General features: G+C 50.3%; 1 protein-coding gene across 1 annotated transcript in view; it reads right to left on the bottom strand.

Annotated features, from left to right (window-relative positions):
• FHIP2A (FHF complex subunit HOOK interacting protein 2A) overlaps positions 1-20801 on the bottom strand; it is a 40656-nt gene extending 19855 nt beyond the window's left edge. Inside the window, exons 1-5 of the mRNA XM_056120592.1 lie at positions 20600-20801; positions 12080-12158; positions 6375-6544; positions 3297-3401; positions 2723-2845 (exon numbers count right to left, since the gene is read on the bottom strand). Coding sequence (XP_055976567.1) covers positions 2723-2845; positions 3297-3401; positions 6375-6544; positions 12080-12158; positions 20600-20644 — 522 coding nt within the window. The 5' untranslated portion in view covers positions 20645-20801. The remainder of the gene's footprint in view (positions 1-2722; positions 2846-3296; positions 3402-6374; positions 6545-12079; positions 12159-20599) is intronic.
• Positions 20802-21166: the final 365 nt, after the last annotated feature.

The raw sequence follows: 21166 nt of genomic DNA, 5'->3' as shown, positions 1-21166 counted from the left end.
GGACAGCTCTGTGAGACACAGCACTCCCCAGATCTCTTCCACCCAGCCCCGTTCCCAAATCACAGATCCGCAATCCCAAGCACCGGCTCAGGACTCCTGGTAGGATGTCAGAAAGACTCCAACCGTCTGGAGCTGCTAAAAGCAACATCTCCGGGGGCGCCCTCCTCGCCGCCAGCAGTAAGCGCGCCCTTCAGAGATGGAGCACAATGCTTCTTTCTCCTGCGTTCCGCTCAGACCAGATGGGATGCACCCGTGTCCACGGCGCTCCCAGCCCTGCTCGCGCTGCCGGCTGCCCCTCTGGGCCACTCCATCCGCTCCCTGCTTGTCTTTCTACCCTCAAAGGAATCCACAAAACAAGACGCAGCCACCAGTTGAATTTCTGATGACACACAGACCATGACACACCGACTTCCTTGCTCAAAACTCTTCAAAGGCTCTGCAGGGGCTGTAAGGGAAACAGACTCTTGGCCAAAACTTGGCCGACTCCTGCTCTCACCTGCCCGGGCCCTTCTTGGCCCAGGCTCCCCAATGATGACCTTGAGCCACAACTCTTTCCGAGCTTCCTTCCTTTCTCACCCATTCTTAGGCAAATATGTGTCAAGGAACCTTCCCAAGAAAGCCTCTTCCGTGATGACCCACACAGCAGAGGCTGCCTCTTCATCCTCTGAACACTGTTCAGGCACGAACTTTGCACCTTGCCCTTCTTCATCGCCCATATCTGAGCATTCCTCATAACCTCATCTCCAGAGTACAGACTCCTGGAAGGGCAAAGACAAGGTGCTAACTCACTCACCACGTGTTACTTCCCTCACAGCTCATACAGGAATGAATGGATCTAAGAGAACGACCCCATAGAACTGCAAGGGATCTGTGTCACACTTGTACTTAGGAGACATAGATGCGCTGAACGAAGATGCGTTCATTCACTCTGTACGTGTTAACTGAGCAGTTATTATGCACTCTGCCGGATAACAGAGATACTGCAGGGACCCAAAGATTAATGAGCTAGAGTCTTTGCCCTTGAGACGTTCGTGAAAAGCAGGAGAAAATAAAATGTGTTGAAATATCGGGCCTGAAACATAATTCGGCGTGTTGGGTTCGATCCCCAGCATCCCATATGGTTTCCAGAGCCCAGCAGGAGGGACCCCTGAGTGAGGAGATAGGAGTAAGCCCAGAGAACTACTTTATAAAATAAAATTAAAAAAAAAAATAGAAGTCCCCTGAGCTTATTGGGAGTGAGGCCTGACAGCGCAGGGCCAGGAGTAAACCATGAGCACAGCTGGGCGTGGTACAAAAGCAAACAAATGACACAGAAAACAAAGGCACCTATGAAATAACTAAGAAACAATTTTAAAACAAAACACAACAAAATCCTGTCAACAAGACCAACAATGACGAGGACCGGGAACAATGGGGAACTTCCCCACAGTGCCAGAGGGAGCCAGACGGATGAGCCCATCTCGGCTGTTTCTCAGGAAAAGAAATACACGCAGGACCCGGCAATCACACACCCAGCCCCGTACCCAAGTGAACTAGAAACCCGCGTCCACCCGAGCGGGATTCACAGCGGGTCCTTTCACCGCTTGGGATCCAAACCGGAAGTGGCCCTCAACATCCCAGACTGGCCAAGAGATGAAGCCCCTGGGACACCACCCAGGACAGGGCTCCTCACCAACCCAGGGCCCGACCCAAAAGGCAAGGGACACGGTAAGTGACGGGGCACTGGACATGTTGAATGTGGGCAATGGGGACACACTGGTGCTTGTCAAACTCAGAAGAGCAGACCCCAAAGAATGAACCAACTACAATGGACCCTAGGCAGCTCTGTGTGTGTGTGTGTGTGTGTGTGTGTGTGTGTGTGTGGTTTTGAGCACACCAGTGGCGCTTTAAGGGCTATTTCTGGCTCTGCACTAAGGGATGATTCCCGCAGTGCTCAGGGACCATGTGAGTTACCAGGAATCAAACTACAAGTGACTTATCCCCTGAACCATCTCTCTGGTCCCAAAACAAAAAGATTTTTTTTTTTAAATAAAACCGGAAAATAACACGATGAAGTTATTATTATTTTTTAAACATTCCTTCATTGCTATGGAGTGAAGAGTGTACAACAATGATGGAGGGAGAAGGAAGAACTGGGAGGAAGGAAGGGATGGGATGAGGGGGAGGGACGAGGAGGAGACCATGAAGCAGACACCAAGTTGGCTTGGGGGCTTGGGACGGTTAACTAGTGGAGCTCAGGGATCACTACTGGTGGTACCGGGGGTCGGACCCAGGTCTCCTTTGTGCATGGAGATGTTCTTACATATCATACTATTTTCAGTCCCCAAATACTACTTAAACTGGAAGTCAAGTCTAAACTGTCAACGGGTTCAGATAACTCATGGCTGGTGGCAATGGCTGAACTACATCAACTGCCCCTGAAGATGCAGAGGCAGACTGCGCTCGACCTCCCTCCTGCAGGAGAGGCTCAGCTCCATGCTGTGAGAATCATTCTCTCGGGACAGTTCAACTTAAAAGACAACAGGGAACAACAGCTGCTGCTGGCATTGTGTACCTGAAGCGCACAGGGTCTACATAAAAATTCAATTAAAAGGAAAACGAGCTCTCTGATATATACCGTACATAGACGTAATTCATGCCTTCCAACACGACTCACAGAATTAGTTTCCGTGATATTTTTAACATCAGTGTAACGCTGGAAGCTGACAGACATGTACCGTACCTCCAGAAAAAAATTAACCAGGTAGGGATCTTGCTTCAGCTTCGCACACACGATACAGAGAAACTGAATTTCTTCATTTTCCGTTGGTGTTGCAAGGACTTCACCGCAGAGCCGAATCAATTTCTGTACAAAAAAAAAGTCTTTAATTTTAAACTTAACTAACAGTACGCATATAATAGCCAATCCTCTACCTTAAAGATATTTAAATTTTCAAGTAATGCAAATACTTTTTATCCAGACAGAACACGATAATGGCCTATACAAAAATTAAATGACTAGAAATACATTTTTCAAATATGTTGCCTTAAAATGCTTAGAAGTTGCCTAAGACCCCCTCCTTTAGAAAGTCCCAAAGATAAAGGAAAACCTCATGTCTTAGCATTTTTAAAGAGAACTATAGAGATAAGAAGAGCACAGAGCATAGTGCCACGCCGAGAGGAAGCTGAAGTACTTGCTCATGTGCATGAGAAAGTTTAGGATCACTTCCTTTACGGTCTTCACTCTCGGGACAGCGTGTGACCGCATTTCCACCCCGAAACAAAAGCCTGAGCGCACAGAGGGCGACCCCACACACCTGCACGGGCCGGTGCACGTTGATGTGCGGGAGCAGCGGCTGCCGGATGCGTCCCAGGAGCTTCGTGTAGAAGACCAGCACCTGCTGCTTCATCCCCGGGGGACACTGCGGGCACAACAACACGGAGGCTGAGTCAGTGTGTGAAAAGGGCACATGCTGCATGAGGGAGTGCTCCCCCCAACCCTGCATGAAGGAGTGCTCCCCGCTAACCCTGCATGAGGGAGTGCTCCCCTCTAACCCTACATGAGGGAGTGCTCCCCCTAACTCTGCATGAGGACGTGCTCCCCCCAACCCTACATGAGGAAGTGCTCCCCTCTAACCCTACACGAGGGAGTGCTCCCCCAACCCTGCATGAGGGCATGCTCCTCTCTAACCCTGCATGAGTGCTCCTGCCTGGCCATGCAGGGAGTGCTCCCACCTAACCCTGCATGAGGGAGTGCTCCCACCTAACCCTGCATGAGGGAGTGCTCCCCCTCTAACCCTGCATGAGGGAGTGCTCCCATCCAACCCTGCATGAATGCATGTTTCCCCCTAACCCTGCATGAGGGCGTGTTCCCCCTCTAACCCTACATAAGGGATTGCTCCCACCTAGCCCTGCACGAGGGAGTGCTCCCACCGAACCCTGCATGAGGGGGTGGGTGCTCCTACCTAGCCCTGCATGAGGGGGTTCTCCCCCAACCGTGCGTGAGGGAGTGCTCCCCTCTACACTCTGTCCGAACGAGATTTTTCTTTGCGCTGGGCACACCCGGCACTGCCAAGAGCTCTTTTCAGCTCTATGCCTGGGTTTCGAAACTGGGTCTCTGGCATGAAAAGTATGTGCTCAGCCCATGGAGTTATCTCCACGGCTCATCATAAATTTTTATTTACTTTACTTTACTTTTTATTAAATCACCATGCTTTGTCCATCACAAAGCGAATTATTCATGATCAGGTTTCAGTCATATAGTGTTCCAACACGCATCCCTCCACCAGTGTCATTTCCCAGCACCAGTGTCCCCAAGTTCCCTCCCACCAGCTCCCAACTCCCCGTCTCCTCTCCCCCAGCCTGCCTCTATGGCAGCGCTTTTCTTGGCCCCTCCCTCCCTCCTTCTCTTTTCTCCTTTTCCTTCCCTCCTTTTGGGCACTGTAGTCTGTAATACAGATACTGGAAGGTTATCGCGCATATCCCTTTACCTACTTTCAATACCCATTTCTTATCCAGCATGGTCATTTCCAAATATTATTGTCATACCGGTCCCTTCTCTGTCTTACCTACCCTCTGCCCCAAATGAACTTGAGGTAGATTCCAGCCACTGACCATTCCTCCTGGTTCTTGGTTTCCTTGGCCTTGGATATTAGTCTATTACTATTTACACACACACACACACACACACACACACACACACACACACACACATACACATACACACACACACACTCTCTACACAAATCAATGCGGTCAAAATGAAATTCTTAACTAAGTATTAATGACCGGCACTAGAGAAATAAAGTCACATCTGAAAAGAAACGTGGTTTGAGGGATTCAAGTGACATCAAGCTGCTTCTGTTCTAAATGCCTGGGTAACAGGAAATGATTACAGCTAACACTGCTCAGGTCAAAGGCAGAACTTTCTTTCTTAGCCTAAAGGCACGTAGTCAGTAATATAGTATCACCTGTGAAAATAAATGAAGGCTTCTAACATGTATGCACATTTTTAAAAAGCAATCTTATGGTATAAACTGATGCCACTGACTTCAATGATACTGTTTTCAATTACTTGCAAAATCATTTACATTATTATAGGCAAAGAATATGTTTCCATGGCATGCTTATTGTTTTCAGTATTTTCTGAAAATACATGGTTTATATAGATATATGGTTACTCACATGAGTGAGTGGATAAAAGAATATGAATTAGAAGGAATAAAAGGAAGTATGAATTAGCAAGGTTAAAGCTCTATAATTAATCTGTTTATACTGCCTCACACTTAAAATAGTCATGAAATGAATACTCCAAAGCATCATCGTAGATATGCTATCTGGCAATGTATAACAATAATTAAAAGCACAGTGCTGCTAAGATAGCAAATATTTTCCATTACTCAGATAAATTAATATTTATAATCATTCATTTCAAAATGGATACAATTTTGATATTGTGCTAGTACGATTATAAAGTAAAAAAGTCAAATTATCAAGTTCAAAAGCCAGTTTGTATTCAATTTAGTGATGTATTAAACCCTTTCTCCAAAGGAAAGGAAAAGGAAGAAGGAACCACAGGGTATTAAGATATGTTGCCTAGGAAATAAAAAAGGAATTAATTTTATTTAAAAATAAATCAGAGCCTTACAGATTTAAGTAGAAGAAAATTCTCTTCAAGATTCACTATTCAGGGGCCAAGAATGTAACCCAGTGGTGGGATAAATATGCTCTGCACAGTGAGGTTCTGGTTCAAGCCCAACACCACACACAACACACACACACACACACACACACACACACACACACACACACACACACACACTCCCCTGTTCCTGAGGCTGATATTCAAACATATCTATTCATTCCGGTCTTTTCTAAATTGTACAACGCATGTCGCTCGCTCGAGTAAATCGATGAACAATAGGGTGACAGTGATGACAGTGTTGCATACTATATATATTTTGCAAAAGTTTCTCAAGACTCCTTAGGCCTACAAATTTCCTTTTTCCTCCATGTTTCAATAGAGCTAATAATATTAAAATAGTCAATGAGATGCACTTTAAAATTAAGACAAATAATTCCTATCTTCATCACCCAGTTTTCAGTGGGCTCCTTCTTGTTTCCTTGGAATCTGGGCCCAGGTACCTGGTGCTCCTTTTCACACATGCTTCCTGGGTACTTTAAAGCAGCCTAGCAGGGCTGGGAGCTCCGCTCTCTCTGCAGAGGCTCACTGGGATAGGCGACCCGTCTTTCTTTCCCAGCTCAGACTCAAACCCTGCACGTTGAAGACCCCCCGCTATGACTCAACATAGTGCCCGGAAACTGCTTTACCTTCTGACGTGACCACATATGTGACAAACAGAGGGGACATGACATGACACAGGTGGGAAACTTACATCAGCCTTCCCCAAGGTATATAACGTTTCCAAGATCTTGTGATGAAGCAGATACTCCATACACGGCCCCGTCTCTCCAGACTCCCGTTCATTTTCTTCTTGTACCAATATATCTAACATCTGTTCCAGATGAGATGGGATATTTGTGTCGGTCACTGGGGCTTTATCATCTAAACAATAAAAATAAAAAATTATCAAACCAACATTCAAACATTTTCATTTTTAATAAGTCATTTTTTGTTTTGAAGGCTACCCCCGGAAGTGTTCAGGGGTTACTCCTGGCTCTGCACTCAGAAATTACTCCTGGTATGCAGGGGACGATATGGGATGCCAGGGATGGAACGCGTGCAAGGCAAATGCACTACCTGTTATACTACTGCTCTGGCCCCAAAACAACAGCCTACAGCCCCCAGTACTCCCAGGTGGTCTCCTATCCAAGTATTATCCAGGTCCAACCCAGCTTAGCTTCCGAGATCAGACAAGATTCGTTGCTTCACAGAGGTACAGCCGTAGACTTATTTATAAATGGTGTATTTGTACCCGCTGTACACTCTACCTATTCAGACTGCAATGAACTTAACCCTCAGGACCTAATTATACTTGCTAGAATTCAGATGATGCTTTTTGCCATATTCTTATTTTAAAAAGTCCATTAATGTCCTGAAATAAATTCATTAAGTGGATATTTATGTATGACAATTCAGAAGTCACTTCCATGGGGAATGGAAACATTATCAGGAAAATATATTAAAAATATCAGAATGTTGCACGGAATTCTTTTTAAGTTATTTTTTATCAGGAGGCAGAGAGAGAAGAGTTGCAGGGCATTTACCAAGCATGAGGCCAACCAGGGTACAAACATCATATTTGCTCCACCCCCCAACTCCAGCCCTTCTCAATCATTTAATCCATCAATCCTTACAGCGCAGGGTTAAACTGATCTTTAAACATGTAAACATTTATGGAACGTTTAAATACAAGACAAATTCAGCAACCCAAGTTCTTACATCTCTGTTGCCATTACCTTGGTTTGCCTATGTCTCTACAACACTATCCCAGTTGCTCTGGACCCGAGATGTCACAGCGTACATAAGGGTACACTATGGATGCAGAGAGTAAACTGAACTACTTATAGAGAAAGCCAGAGAAAGAGAAGGGACATTCTAAAAGCCTCAATTAAAAAAGGGTCCCACTCATTTCCCAGACAACGGTAGCACGGTCGAATGGTCCTCCCGTTGTTCATCGATTTGCTCGAGCGGGCCCAGTAACATCTCCAATGTGAGACTTGTTTTTACTGTGTTTGGCATATCGAATACGTCACGGGCAGCTTGCCAGGCTTTGCCGTGCAGGCAAGATACTCTCTCGGTAGCTTGCTGGGCTCTCCAAGAGGGGCGGAGCAATCGAACCCAGGTCGGCCAAGTAGGTCGTGTACAAGGCAAACACCCTACCCACTGTGCTATCACTCAGAGAACATACAGGTTAAATTGAGTATACGTGGCAGGTGTGAAGCACCTGGGAACTGAAATGAGAAACCTGGATTCAAATCTCCACCCACGCACTTTGTCTGGACAGGCGAGAGCATCCAGCCTCAGTGCCCCCTCACCAGGAAATGCAGCGATTCAACCCCTGCCTGTGACACGTGACTTCAATGAAACCACAAGTCAAAGCCCAGTGTCGTGGTTGGATGAACAGTTAACGTGACAGTTCATTTCGCAGTCTTCTGAAATGACTAGCCTGGTGTTAATAAAAGGCCATTTGTAAGATCGCTTGAAATTTAATTTTGAAATATTTTCCCCCTGTAATTGCAGGCTCGGTATCTACGTTCATTGTTGAGCGTGCTGTGATGACAGTAACTAAAGAAATGATCAGAAAGGCTTATTAAACTGAGAAATAAACTATAGGGATTTAACATACTAGCTCCCTAGACAACAAGACCCATTTCTCCAGTCCACGCTCCTGGCTCCTAAGCCATGTCTAGGTCCCTGCGCCTCTGCCAGTGCTCCTTTTCTATTCAGTACATTTCTCTCTCCTCTTTCTCACCCTCTCCAGTCTTTAAAGTCAAGGTCAGGGCCCGCCGCTGCCCGCAGCTCCAAGGGCTGTAGGGGATGTTTTGCACACAGAAGCCCTGGGTTTGGGCCCCTGGCCGCGCCCGAAGGGGCCTCCCAGCACTAAGCCCAGAGAGGCAGCAGGGTTCCTCCTCAGCCGACCACTGCCTCCTCGAGGCTTTTCTTTCTATCTGTGTCATCACTAGGTCCCCAAAGAGCCTTGAAGCAAGAACTGGATCCTGCCCTGCAGGGGAAGACTCAAAATATTCATCTGAAAAGGCAGCGCCTCTCAAAAATTATTTCTGTCCAGCTGCTACCTAAATACCCAAATACAGTGAGAAATGATGTTACACATTTAAAGAGACATATTATTCTTGAAATATATAAATTTCAGTGTGTGGCAGGGTGATGTATTTATCACTGCACGTGTATCATATATGTGTATGTGCATACATAAGTGTGCATATATGTGTATATAAACATGCATATGTGTGTATATGTATATATATGCACATATATGCAGTCTGATTCTGACTTACTGAATTAGCAATTATATTTTAAAAAATACAATCCAGGGCCAGAGACAGTGACAAGAGCAAACGTGTGTGCGTGCAGTGGGACCCGGTTCAATCTCTAGCCCCACAAGGTCCCCCGAAGACTGCCTGAGTGACCCCAAACACAGGGTCCAGAGAAGCCCCTGAGCACAGCTAGGAGTAGGCCCCAAATCCCAATAAAAATAAGAATTTAAAAATAAAATCCCGAGGGGCTGGAGAGATAGCACAGCAGGTAGGGCGTTTGCCTTGCACGTGGCCAACCCTGGTTCAATTCCCAGCATCCCATATGGTCCCCTGAGCACCGCCAGGGGTAATTCCTGAGTGCAAAGCCAGGAGTAAACTCTGTGCTTTGCCGGGTATGGCCCAAAAAACAAAAACAAAACAAACAAACAAAAAAATCCCAAGACCGATTGATTCCCTGGCCCCATTCCGTGTGCTGTGCCTTCTGGTATACAGCTAGGGTCTCCGTCGCACCCCCACCCTGACCCCCACTATTCTAGCCCCCATTCACAGCGGCCAACCCAGCTCTGCCATCTGCTTTCTAAATAAAGTTGCACTGAAAAAAAATTAATTCTGGTTCTCTTTCAGGTGTTGATGACCGTTCACGGGTTATAAGGAGAACGGGGAAGCCGCAAAGGGGCTGCAGGGCTGAGCCCCTGGAATAGCCACAGCCTGGCCCTTTCCTGCCTCATTCATTCACAGACTCTGCCTGGAGGTTGTCCCCAGCGGTGCTCAGGGGACCAGGTGGAGGCAGGGATCTCCCGGCCCTAGGCGCTGCTCTTTCGTCAAGTCTGCCTCGCCTTCTTCCACTTCACAAGAGTCCTTCTGCATGAGCACTGCTCAAGGAGGCAACTCGGCCGCAAGTGGGGCTCGGCAGGAGACTATCCGCCCCACGTGTGGGAGGCCCTGGGTTCGATCCCCAGCACTGTCCACGGGAAGACTGAGTGACGCCTATCCCCAACGCCCATTCAGGGCCTCTGCTTGCTTCCTCCTAGAGCTATTCCAAGCAGGGCCTCAGACGGTGTCACAGGCTGAGGATTTTGCATGTGAGAGGCCTCGGTTCATCCCCAGTACCACCCGGGACCCTGAGCACTGCCAGGAGCAACCCTCTGGTCCAGAGCTATGCTTGACTGCGTTCCGTTGAGAGCAACCACAGAAAGCCATTCCAATCAGCTCTCCTCTCACTGCCTGGCCATTGCTGTGACCCTCGACAAAAAGGACTAACCCAGCTACGTCCAGCAACCCACACCAATCACTGCGCATCTGACGGCAGCAGCACCGAGCCCCTCTCCTGGCTCCTGGGACACGGTTCCCTCACGGCTGCTTTCGACCTCACTGGGAACAAGCTGTGTTGCCTTTGCCTTCCACAGATTTCATTTTCCCAATCTCTGAACGTTCACTGAACATCAAAGCCGGAGTTCCAAAGTCCAATCTCTCCGCAGCAGCCCGAGTTCAGTGCCCGGACACGTCTCTCTCTGACTGCCCTTATTCCCGAGCTGAACTCATCAGCCTCACAGCCTTAAATCCCATTACATGGGGCCGACTCTCAATTCCACAGGTCTTATTTCAACCCGGACTTCAATATTCGACTGTATATCTGAGATATCCAATTGGAGTGGACATTTCAAACTTAACACGCCCCAATAATATCCTTTTTTTGGGTGGTGGCTGGGGACGGGGAGGGGGGGGGAGAGGGAATGACACACCCAGCAGTGCTCAAGGGCAAGTCCTGGCAGTACCAGGGACTGACCCGGGGTCAGCTCCATGCAAGGCAGGGCACCTTATCCTAGGCTATCTCTCCAACTGCCCAAAGGCTTTTACAGTCTCTTCCGTAAGTGACCTTTTAAATTTTCCCAACTATCTAAACTCAAAGCTTCAGATAGGTCTTTAGCTCATATTCTTTAAAAAAAAAAATTTTTTTTTTGCTTTATTCTGGGGGGGTAGGGGGGAGATGGAGGGAGAGTCACACCCAACAATGCAGAGATTATTCCTGGCTCTGCTCTCAGGAATCACTCCTGGCGGTGCTCAGGGGACCATATGGGATGCTGGGAATCGAACCCGGGTCGGCCACGTGCAAGGCAAATACCCTCCCTGCTGTGCTATCACTCCAACCCCTTTAGTTCATGTTCTCACTGTACTAAGGAATCACTCCTGGCGGAGTCACACATGGGAGGCGGGGACCGAACTCAGGTCGGCCACGTGCAAAGCAAATTACTTACCCAACGTACTTGGCCGTCTTGTCTCATACCCAGCCCATCATCAAAGCTCCCTTCAAAACAAACCAGCGAGCAATCCCTCCCTGCCCCCCTAGCCCTGTCCTGAACTTTCCCACTGGCTTCAGCTGGGCTCCCTTCCATCTAACCTCTGCCCACTGGAGCCAGAGGGACTCCGGTTACAAGAGATCACGTGACGCTTCCTAAGGCTCCCTGGCCAGGCCCCGGGAGTGAGCCACTGCGCGCTGGCCCGGGTCACCCACCCTGATTCTGGGTCACCGAGCTCCCGCCAGGCCCTGGAACAGGGGTCACCGCCTCAGGGCCTGGCACAGGGTCCACTTCCTGAGACACTCAGGCCCCGAAAGTGCGCTTCCTCTCTCTGAGAGCTGCGACCCAGAAGTCACTGGGTCGGTGAGGCCTTGTCTGACCTGAAAGGTCACAGCCCTGCGGGCTCCAAGCCCATGTGCTCCGTCTAAGCAGCATTTCACACACAAAGATTTGTCCGCCCCCCTCCCCCACACACCCAGTAGGACAGGAATTTGGCCTGTGTGACAGCTCTGTCCCCAGTGCCCCCGAGCAATGCCTACACATGACAGGTGTTTGGGATTGAGGGGGCCGAAGGTGACCTGGGTCACTCCCAGTGGTGCTCAGGCCTAACGCCTGGCTCTGTTCTGTGCCCAGGGATCACATCTGGTGGGGCTGGAACCCGGGTCCGTTAAGTGCCCGACCCCCCTGTACTAGCCCTCTGGCCCACAGCGGTGGTTTTGATGACTCTCAAAGAGGAGCTCAAAGTAAAACTGTTTATGAATGCAAGTGAAAATGACTACAAACTATCAGGAACACTTTTTAGGATGTCAGAGATTCTGCTGACTCGGCGCCAGCGTGGCTCTCACCTGAAGTCTCGATGTAGTAATGGGTGATCGCCTTCCAGTGGTAAACAAAATCTTCTTGTAAAGGAAGAGAAGGCGCAAGCTACAAAGACACAAAAAAGACAGGACACAAAAAAATTAAGAAAATGGCATTTTCTTAAACAGTGTCCCCCCTCACCCCAGCCCCCAAGTCTTAATTGGTGTTTGTCCACTAATGAATGATACAGAAACGGACAGAAAATATGGTGACTTTCAAGCTGATTCCACGCGTCAGATTATCAAAGAGAAACAAAATGAGTGAAATCCCAGAGAGCAAACAGGATTTATTGACAGGGCAAACAATATTGACAAAAAAATTGTCTGTCAGCAATGCTTATTAAACCACCATATTAGCTTCTTCCTCCTCCCCTGAAACTTGTTTTCAAACATAAGAGCATTAAAAATGCAACACCCTATTACTAAAGGATCAGTAAAATGAAATTATCAATAACCAGGGATCTTTGTACCTAGGAGTTTGAAATGCTACAGGGTGCCGCTCTGTAATTAGTTACACATCACCAGCACGGGTTCAGACACCAAAGTCAACCTATAATCAGATGAAAACTGTCCCTTACTTTCAGTACCATACAGCTATAGAAAACTATATTTTTTTTAAAGACTAGGTAAGGGAGAGCATTTTTTTTTCTGGAACAACTACATGACTGAGAAACTACCAATTTAAATTCCACAGTCAAAAATGTCCTAGAGGGGCTGGAGCGATAGCACAGCAGGTAGGGCATTTGCCTTGCACGCGGCCAACCTGGGTTCGATTCCCAATATCCCATATGGTCCCCCGAGCACTGCCAGGAGTAATTCCTGAGTGCATGAGCCAGGAGTAATCCCTGTGCATTGCCAGGTGTGACACCCCCCCCCAAAAAAAGTCCTAGGGTTCAGCCCGGTCTCTGCCCAGTGAGGGGGTCTGGGAGTGGTAGGGATGGGTCAGCGGTGCAGGGGACCGAGCAAAGCCAGGCCTGTCCCCAGCCCTTCCAGCCAACTTCAGGGCGTGCTGCCCGCCTCAACCCCCAAACCCTCTTCCAAATTTTAAGACCAAAGCGACATCTTTTCAAGTCTTCGCCTCACAACCGGGAAACTTACAAGGGTTTCAGATGTGTATTAAAAGGTCTGAAAACACCTGGCTGTACCTTTCTGGACGCATTCTTTTCCTCGACAATGAGTGAGGAGGAGAGAAGGCGCCCCCTGGTCCCCTCCGCCAGCTCAGAATGCGCAGGGCTGCCCCAGCTAACTTCAGAACAAACAGGCTTCTATTCCGGCAACCCAAGCCGTGGCGGGCTCTGTCACCTTCCATGCTCACCAAGAGGTCGGGGCACCCCTTGACTTCTGGGTGTCCCCAACAGGGACCTCAACGTTCAAACCCAAACAGCGTCAAACTAGCGAGCTGATTTCAGGAACATGGGCCCCTGACATCCAAAGCGTTTTTCAACCCAGCTGAAAGACACGGAGAGAAAACGTGGGTTGTGATGCCCGCTGGCTGGCTCTTGCCAATCACCCCACTCCGCAGAGCACAGCACGGGATGAAGAGCACCTACGAAGCCGTCTCCTTCACAAACAGAATGGGAGTTGACTTTTTAAATGACTTTCATGAGCTTTGTCAAAGATCTTTAAAAACAACCACAGACCTCTGGATGGTTCCTCTTCAGGGAGAACCCGGAGTAGAAACCAGGGAGAGAGCATCCGCTGTCTCTGCAGCGGGATCCTCAGGTTTAATTTACCAGCACTGACAGGAGCGAGCCCCCACCTGGGGGTATGTATGTATCCTCTTAAGCCACAGAACTAAAGTTAAGGAAAAAGAAAACTGAGCTTGGGAGGACAGAACCATCTTCCGGACAGCTTCAATTTATTCAGGGGTCACACCTGACAACACCCAGGACTTACTGTGGGCTCTACGCTAGGAATCTCCCCAGGCTGTGCTTAAGAGACCATATGGGATGCGGGGGATCAAACCCAGGGTGGTTGTGTTCGAGGCCAATGCCCGACCAGCTGTACTATCTCTCCAGTCCCAGACCTGACAATTTTAGATTTAAAAAACGTTTTAGTCAGCTAAGCTAGCTGTCTTTAGAATCCATTTCATCTTAGGTGTGTAGGTGTGTATGTTTGTGTGTATATGCATGTGTGTGTGTGTGTGTGTGTGTGTATATGTATATATATCTGCATATATATACATATATATGTGCATATACATTTTCTGTGCTGGTGTTTATAAGTCAACCTTATTCACATGCCAAGTAAAGAGAGCTCAGAGGGTTAAGAGCCCAAGTTTGACCCCAGGTACCGCCTGGCCCCAGAGCACCAGAGCAGCCTGGGGGGCCGCTGTCCTCCCTGCCAGCACTCCTCAGAGTAGCCCTCAGCACAACAACAGGTGGCCGGAGCACCTCACCGCCAGGCTGCCATCGCCTGGTCAAGGATCACTGGGAGTGGCCCCTGGCTCGAAAGCGCTGCTGTGCAGGTCCACGCAAAAGAAAAATTTAAAGATGGAAAAAAAAAAAAAAGAAGCACCCTGGTTTCTGAAATGCAAATACGGCACTTGGTTACAAGTCCCCGGGGCAGTCTCTGGGCCTCCAAGGAAGGACAGCACCTGGCAGGGCACAGCAGTAACTCAGAAGTCTTGGGGGGGTGGGGGGTGGGGTCCTACAGCCAGTTCACAGCAGGAGCTGGTGCTGGGGGGTGGGGCACATCTCTTCCCAGGTGACAGCCTTGAGCAAGAAACCTATTTTAGTTGACAAGGAAACATTTCTAAATTGCTAATAACTTGGTTTAGCAACAATCTTGCTCAAACAGGAATAAATTTCCTTATTTATGTAAAACTTCCTAATAAATGAGCTTCTTTTATTACTAATTCTAACATGCAAATCAACCTATTTTATCACTGCATAAAAAATGATTACGCTCTGGTAACCCCCCTCCAAAAAAAAAAAAAGAGAAAGGAAAGATCTGTGAATCGGCAGGAGGGGATTCAAATTGGTGATAACTTTTTTTAAATTTTTTTTGCACTGGATTTACGATTCCGTTGCTTACACATCTCGTACCTACATCATGCCAACAGCACACTCACTCACTGCCACAGTGCCCGCTTCTCTCTACCAGTGTCCGGCAGGCCCCTCCCATGTGAGCTCAGTTCCAGACAAAATTAGCATCGACTTTTTATTTATTTTCTTTCTTTTTGGCTTTTGGGCCACACCCGACTGTGCTCAGTTAGGACTTACTCCCGGCTCTGCAGTGGTGCTGTGTGTGTGTGTGTGTGTGTGTGTGTGTGTGTGTGTGTGTGTGTGAGAACAATTGGTGCCAGCTTATTGTAATACAGAAAATATGAAATTTTTGAAAACCCAGGCAAGTGGCCACCTCCGCCCAAACTGGCCCCCGAGCTGAGCACTGCTGGGTGGTGCTTTCTCAGGAAGGTCCCTGGGTTCTGCCCAGAACAGTCTCCCTCCCACCCCTGGTCCCCTCCATGAGGGCGAGGCTGCCATCTTCTTGCTCTGGAAGCCCCTGTCTCCCACTCAGTGGGCATATAGCTAGTGGGCATATAGTGTCACCAACGCTGAGGGGGTGCCTGGGGCCACGCTCCGCAGCTTGGCTGCCCTGCGCCAAGCCAGCCCGATTTTCCGCAACAAGCCGCGCCTAAGGACACCTCAGCAGTAACCACAACCCTGGAATGTCTCTCCAAAACCACCACCAGGCCGGAGGCCCGACACTGGCCATTTCCGACAAGCGCTGCCTTGCACAAGGCACACAACGACGACTTGGTCCGGCTGCATTTGCCTGAACCCTGCCCCGGGGCCCCAGATCTTTGAAAAAGCTTCTTCATCCGGTAACTCTGCTGCTGCCCTGCTTCCCGCAAGTCCACCTGAGGCCTCCTCCCAACCACCAACAGCTGTAAACATCTGCCCCCCGCCCCGAGAGAGCCCACCGTCCTCTGCCACACAAAAATTATGCTGGCTGACGACCACCGAGCATGAAACCCCGTACAGAGGGGCTCATCTCCAGTTCTTGTTTTGTCTTGGGGCACATGTGGCCGTGCTCAGGGGAGCAGAATGGGGTGCCAGGGAGAGAAGTCAGGTCCCCTGTGTGCAAGGCCAGGGCCCTGACCACTGGGCGGTCTCTCCTGCTCCCCAAGCTCATCTTAAGTTTTACAACAACCCCTGAGACAAGTATAAGTTTCCAATTTACAAAGAGGAAATGGAAACTGAACAAAGATTAAGTAACTCGCCCAGAGCAGAAGTCAGGGGCGGAGGCCGGGGCTGGGGCCCTCGATCCTTCCACCTTGGGCTGGCTCTCACCCCGGTCAGTGAGCGCCCCGTGAGCAAGGACCCAGAAGGCCTGTGGCAGGCACGCAAGGCGTTCATAAAACATCTGCTGGATGAAGGGCTGAAGGTCTCTAGACAGCAGCAGTGGAAAAAAAGAACACACTTAAGGAAACACTATATATGTATGTTTGGAGGTTTTGATTCCATTGGCGGAGTGGATTTAAAAAAAAAAATCCTGGAGGGATATAACTGGCAGAGCACTGCTTTGCCGCAGGGTCAATCGCCAGCACCCCAGAGCCAGGAATTACCCCTGAGCATTGCCACTGTGGTCCCCAAACCAAAAATAAATAAAAACTGCAGGTCCTGGGGGCTAAGGATATGGTTCAAAGGGCCTCGCATACAAAGACCGGGAGCTTGATCCCTGGCATAAAATGATCAATTTTTATGCCACCCCAATTCCCCCACCGAGCACTACCCAGGGGCCAGGAGCACTGGAAGAACTTTCAGGTCTACACCGCTGAGACTGTATTGCTGAAGTGTGTGTCCCCTCCCCCCACCCCTTGGGAAGCCCAAGGCAGAACAAGACACAACACCAAGAATTTCAGGCCTTCACAATTACCATCACCTATTAACAGCAGTTTTGAAAGAAAACATTGCCCTGCATTCAAACTGCCAAAAACAAGTTCTGCTGAAACTGAGTGGAAGGGGAAAGACTTTCTTCCTGAGCGTGACCCGTCATCGTCATGCTCCTGGAAGAGCTCAGCTCCAAACTGCGCCACCGCCAGGGCAGCCCCAAACCATGATGAATCCATTCCAAAAAATCAAAACCAAAGCAAGAAGAGTTTGGTGTGGAGGACAACAGACACACAGTCATTATAATGGCCTGTGTTCCAGGCTTTGGGATCCGGGAACAGGGGCTAATCTCAGAAGAGATGTCGGGAGAGAGAGGCGACTCACTGGTTGCCTGGTCTTTGGGATTAAAACTCGTGGTTGCCCTTGTGTGGCAGGCTGAGGATCACACCAATTCTCCAGACCGAGGAGTTCCTGGGACACATGACCACAAATGCAGCCACAAGAGACCTCCACATGCCACAATACTGACAGCCCTCAACAAATACTAACTATAACAACCGGCTCTTAACCAATATTGAACTGCAATACCTAGAAGATAATTTTTTTATCCGCTGGAATATCTGTGCTAAAAGGAAGACTGGCTTTTTTTTTTAAGAGGCAGAAATTATTTTACAATATCTGGTTTTGACCACAGTATGAATTTAAACTAGTCTGCTTAAGACTTTAAAATCTTAAAAAAAAAAAAAAGAAGCAGCAAATGTGACCCAAAAAACAAAGGAAAACAGTAAACCTTATTTAAATGAATCAAATGATTTATTTCAATTAAATTAAAAATTATTTGAAGGTTGATCCAATTTGATCCAATTTGAAAAAAGAAACCTAAAAAGTTGGGGCTGGGAAATTGCTGAAAAGGCATGAGGGTACCCCAGGATGCATCTCTAGCACCTCCTATGACCTCTGGCTGGATGCTTCCAAGAACTCAGCCAGGGGTAGACCCAGAGTACCCCCAGGTATAATCCCCAAGCCAACACAGAATTATACTATCAAATATGGCTTGAAAAATGGTTCAAAGACAGGCTCCCATAAGTTTACAAATGAAAAAAGTCCCATCAGCATTCACATCCCAGTGAAGTACCAGAGCAGGCTCCCTAAGCAGAGAAATCAAAAGGACCGAAGGAAAAAAAAAACAACATAGAGCCAGGTAGAGGCTGAGCCACCACCAACCTGCATTTAATCCCTGGTTCTGCATATGGATATGTGAGCACAGAGCCAGGAGGAAGCCCTTCATGCTGCCAGATGTGCTCCCCCCAAAACTAAAATTAAAAATCACTAGTGAAACCACCAGAGAACTGCCAAAATTAGTTTCAGAAGAATATGCAAGCAAATAAGCCGAAGTGAACCAATGGGAACCAATCTTGAGCTAGAACAACAACAACAAAAAAAACCCAGCCCCTACCAAAGGCTGGTTTATTGATCATGATGATTTACCAAGGGAGAATGCTAAAATGGGTTAAAAAAAAAAAAGTCTTCATAAGATTGAACCACCAATCAAGACAAACTGGGAGGTAGCTCAGCTAAAAACTAACCATAAACAAATAAAAACACTATTCCTAAATACAATTCATGAGTTGATGGATCGGGCAAATATAATCCACTGAGCCTTTTCTCACTAACCTCAGAACGTGGATATCAGAGAGCAGGTTCAAACAATTCAGATGGATTACACAAGAAAGAAGGCCAAAACACAAAAAACACATACAAAAAAAAAAAAACCCACAGGCTTCAGGACAAAAATGAGCTTCCTCAGGCAAGCTTGAAAGCCATCTGTCTTTTTCCTAAGTACTTATTTCTGTAACTATCAGCCTGCCACAGAATGCATACAAATAATGTAACAAATTTCCATTCCCAATTATCCCAATTCCCTGCCAAAACTTAAAGACTCTTGGTGTAAGTGAAAGAATAAACACCTTCACGGCACTGCTTTTTACAAATCTAAATCTTTTCCAAATGGGCTGTAGATGGGCTATGTCTAAGGCAAACAGTCAAAGCTTCCTTAAGGTCTAAAACGTTGTCTCCCTGGGACTTACTACCTTCAATGATTAAAACTCTGTCCCCACCCACACCCCCAGAACCTGCAGCACAGCTCAATTTACTAGTAAACACTTGTCACCTAGCTTTGAAACTAAGCCTTAACCAAACTTCTCATTGTTAAGACAATATTTATATCCACTGTGTCCTGTAACCTATCTGACCATAAAAAACTGCTCCCACTGCCAGGGACCAACAGGGACCAAAAAAAAAAAAAAAAAAAAAGAAAAGCCGTGTGGCTTTTAAAGCTGTTCCAATACATGCCCGGAACGTCCAAAGAGAATGACATTTAAAAAACAAAAAAAACACCAAAATTAGCCCAGCAGCCGTTTCTACCCCGGATGCACTTTCCGAGGGGGGCCTGGGGTGGGGGCGGGGTTCTTCTCCAGGAGGGCGGGAGAGCCGAGCCCAGATGCGTGCCCCCCACCCCACCCCGCGCCCCTTCTTTCTTTCGCTCCTGGGGGTCCCCGGGCTGGATCCGGCCCCTGCCCCGGGAGCACAATCGCAGGACGAGCCGAGCCGGTGCAGGAAGCGCGGCCCGGACGGAAACAGATGGTCGCGGGCCCGGCCACCCTGGCCACCCTCGGGAGCTGTCGCGCCCCCGCCCGCCCTCCCGATGAGACCCCTCCCCCCCAAAACAAAACAAAACAGATTCTGCCTTTCACCCCGATTCCGAAAGGTGCAGCTGAATTTGGCCACCGGCGGCCTTAGAAGGGGTCCCAGCGGGCCGGGGCACACCTTTCCTGCATCCCACCCTCCCCAAGCCCTTGAGACCCCCGGCGACGCTTCTTTTGTCTTGCACCACTTCCCCCCCCACCCAAGAGCAGGTTAACGGTCAGGGCGTCCGGGCGAGCCCCCAGGGACCCCCGCCAGGTGCTCCCCGGCGTCCCGGCCGGGTCGGGAGGGTTGGGGGTCCCCGTGCGGGGAGGGCGAGGGTCCCCGGGTCAAGAGGGTGGGGGGTCCCCGTGCGGGTAGGGCGAGGGTCCCAGGGTCAAGAGGGTTGGGGGGTCCCCGAGCGGGGAGGGCGAGGGTTCCCGAGTCAAGAGGGTTGGGGGGTCTCCGTGCGGGGAGAGCGAGGGTCCCCGGGTCAAGAGGGTTGGGGGGAGTCCCCGGGTCGGGAGGGTTGGGGGTCCCCGGGTCAGGAGGGTTGGGGGTCCCCGCTTGGGGCGAGCGAGGATCCCCGGGTCGGGAGGGCTGGGGGTCCCCGGCGGCGGCCGAGAGCGGGGGTGCGGGGTGGGAGGGGGCAGTGGACCCGCATAGTGGCCTCGCTCGGAGGCCGGGCTGGACTGGGCCGGGCCGAGGTCCCCGGGACTAGGGCCCTGCTCGGCGGCCGGGCCGGACCGAGGCTCCCGGGGCAGGGGTGTCCCTGCTCGGGGCCGGGCCGGGCCGGGCCGAGGCTCCCGGGGCGGGGATCGCCCTGCGCGGAACCGGGCCGAGGCTCCCGGGTGTCCCCGCTCGTAGGCCGAGCCGGGCCGGGCCGGGCCGGGCCGAGGCTCCCCGGGGGCCCCGCTCCCAGGCCCGCGCCGCAGGCCCGCGTAGGCCGCGCCGTCCCCGGGCTGGCGTGCGCGCGCGCCCCGGGCCTCACCGCCTCCACGGCGTGCTGCAGGATGGACGTGAACTTGGAGAACATCCTGTCCCGGGACTGCAGCAGCCGCTCCCGGGACGACCTGGAGAGCTCCTCGATGCGCCGCCGCCGCCCCTGCTGCGGCTGCCGGGGCCGCTCCAGAGTGAAGGCCGGTGCGGGCCGCGGGCGGCGCGCGCGGGGCCGGGCGGGCGCGGACGGACGGGCGGACGGGCGGGCGGGCGCGGGCGGCGGGACGTGGCGGCCGCGGCGGGACGGGCGCTCGGCGCGGGCGGGCCGGCGGGCGGGCGGGCGCGGGCTCCGCTCGGACACGGTGGCAGTCGCGCTCTCGGGCCGCTTCCGCCCGCCCTGCCCGCCGCCGCCTGCAGGGGGCGCCCGCGGGGAGCCAGCCGGGAGCGGCCGCGGGAGGCGGGGCTGGCCGCGGGCCCCGCCCTCGCGCCGCTCGCTGCCCGCCCCGGGCGCCGTCCCGCGGACTCTGGGCCAGGAACTCGGCCCGCAGCCAGGAATCCCGACGGAAGTCATTTGGAGGTAAGCAAGTTTAAAGAAATAAATAAATAAAACAATTTAGGG

Source organism: Sorex fumeus, unplaced genomic scaffold (genome assembly GCF_029834395.1).
Source record: "Sorex fumeus unplaced genomic scaffold, SorFum_2.1 ptg000043l, whole genome shotgun sequence".
Taxonomy (NCBI): domain Eukaryota; kingdom Metazoa; phylum Chordata; class Mammalia; order Eulipotyphla; family Soricidae; genus Sorex; species Sorex fumeus.
The sequence above is the reverse complement of the archived record's forward strand: the minus strand, read 5'-3'. Positions and strand labels throughout refer to the sequence as shown.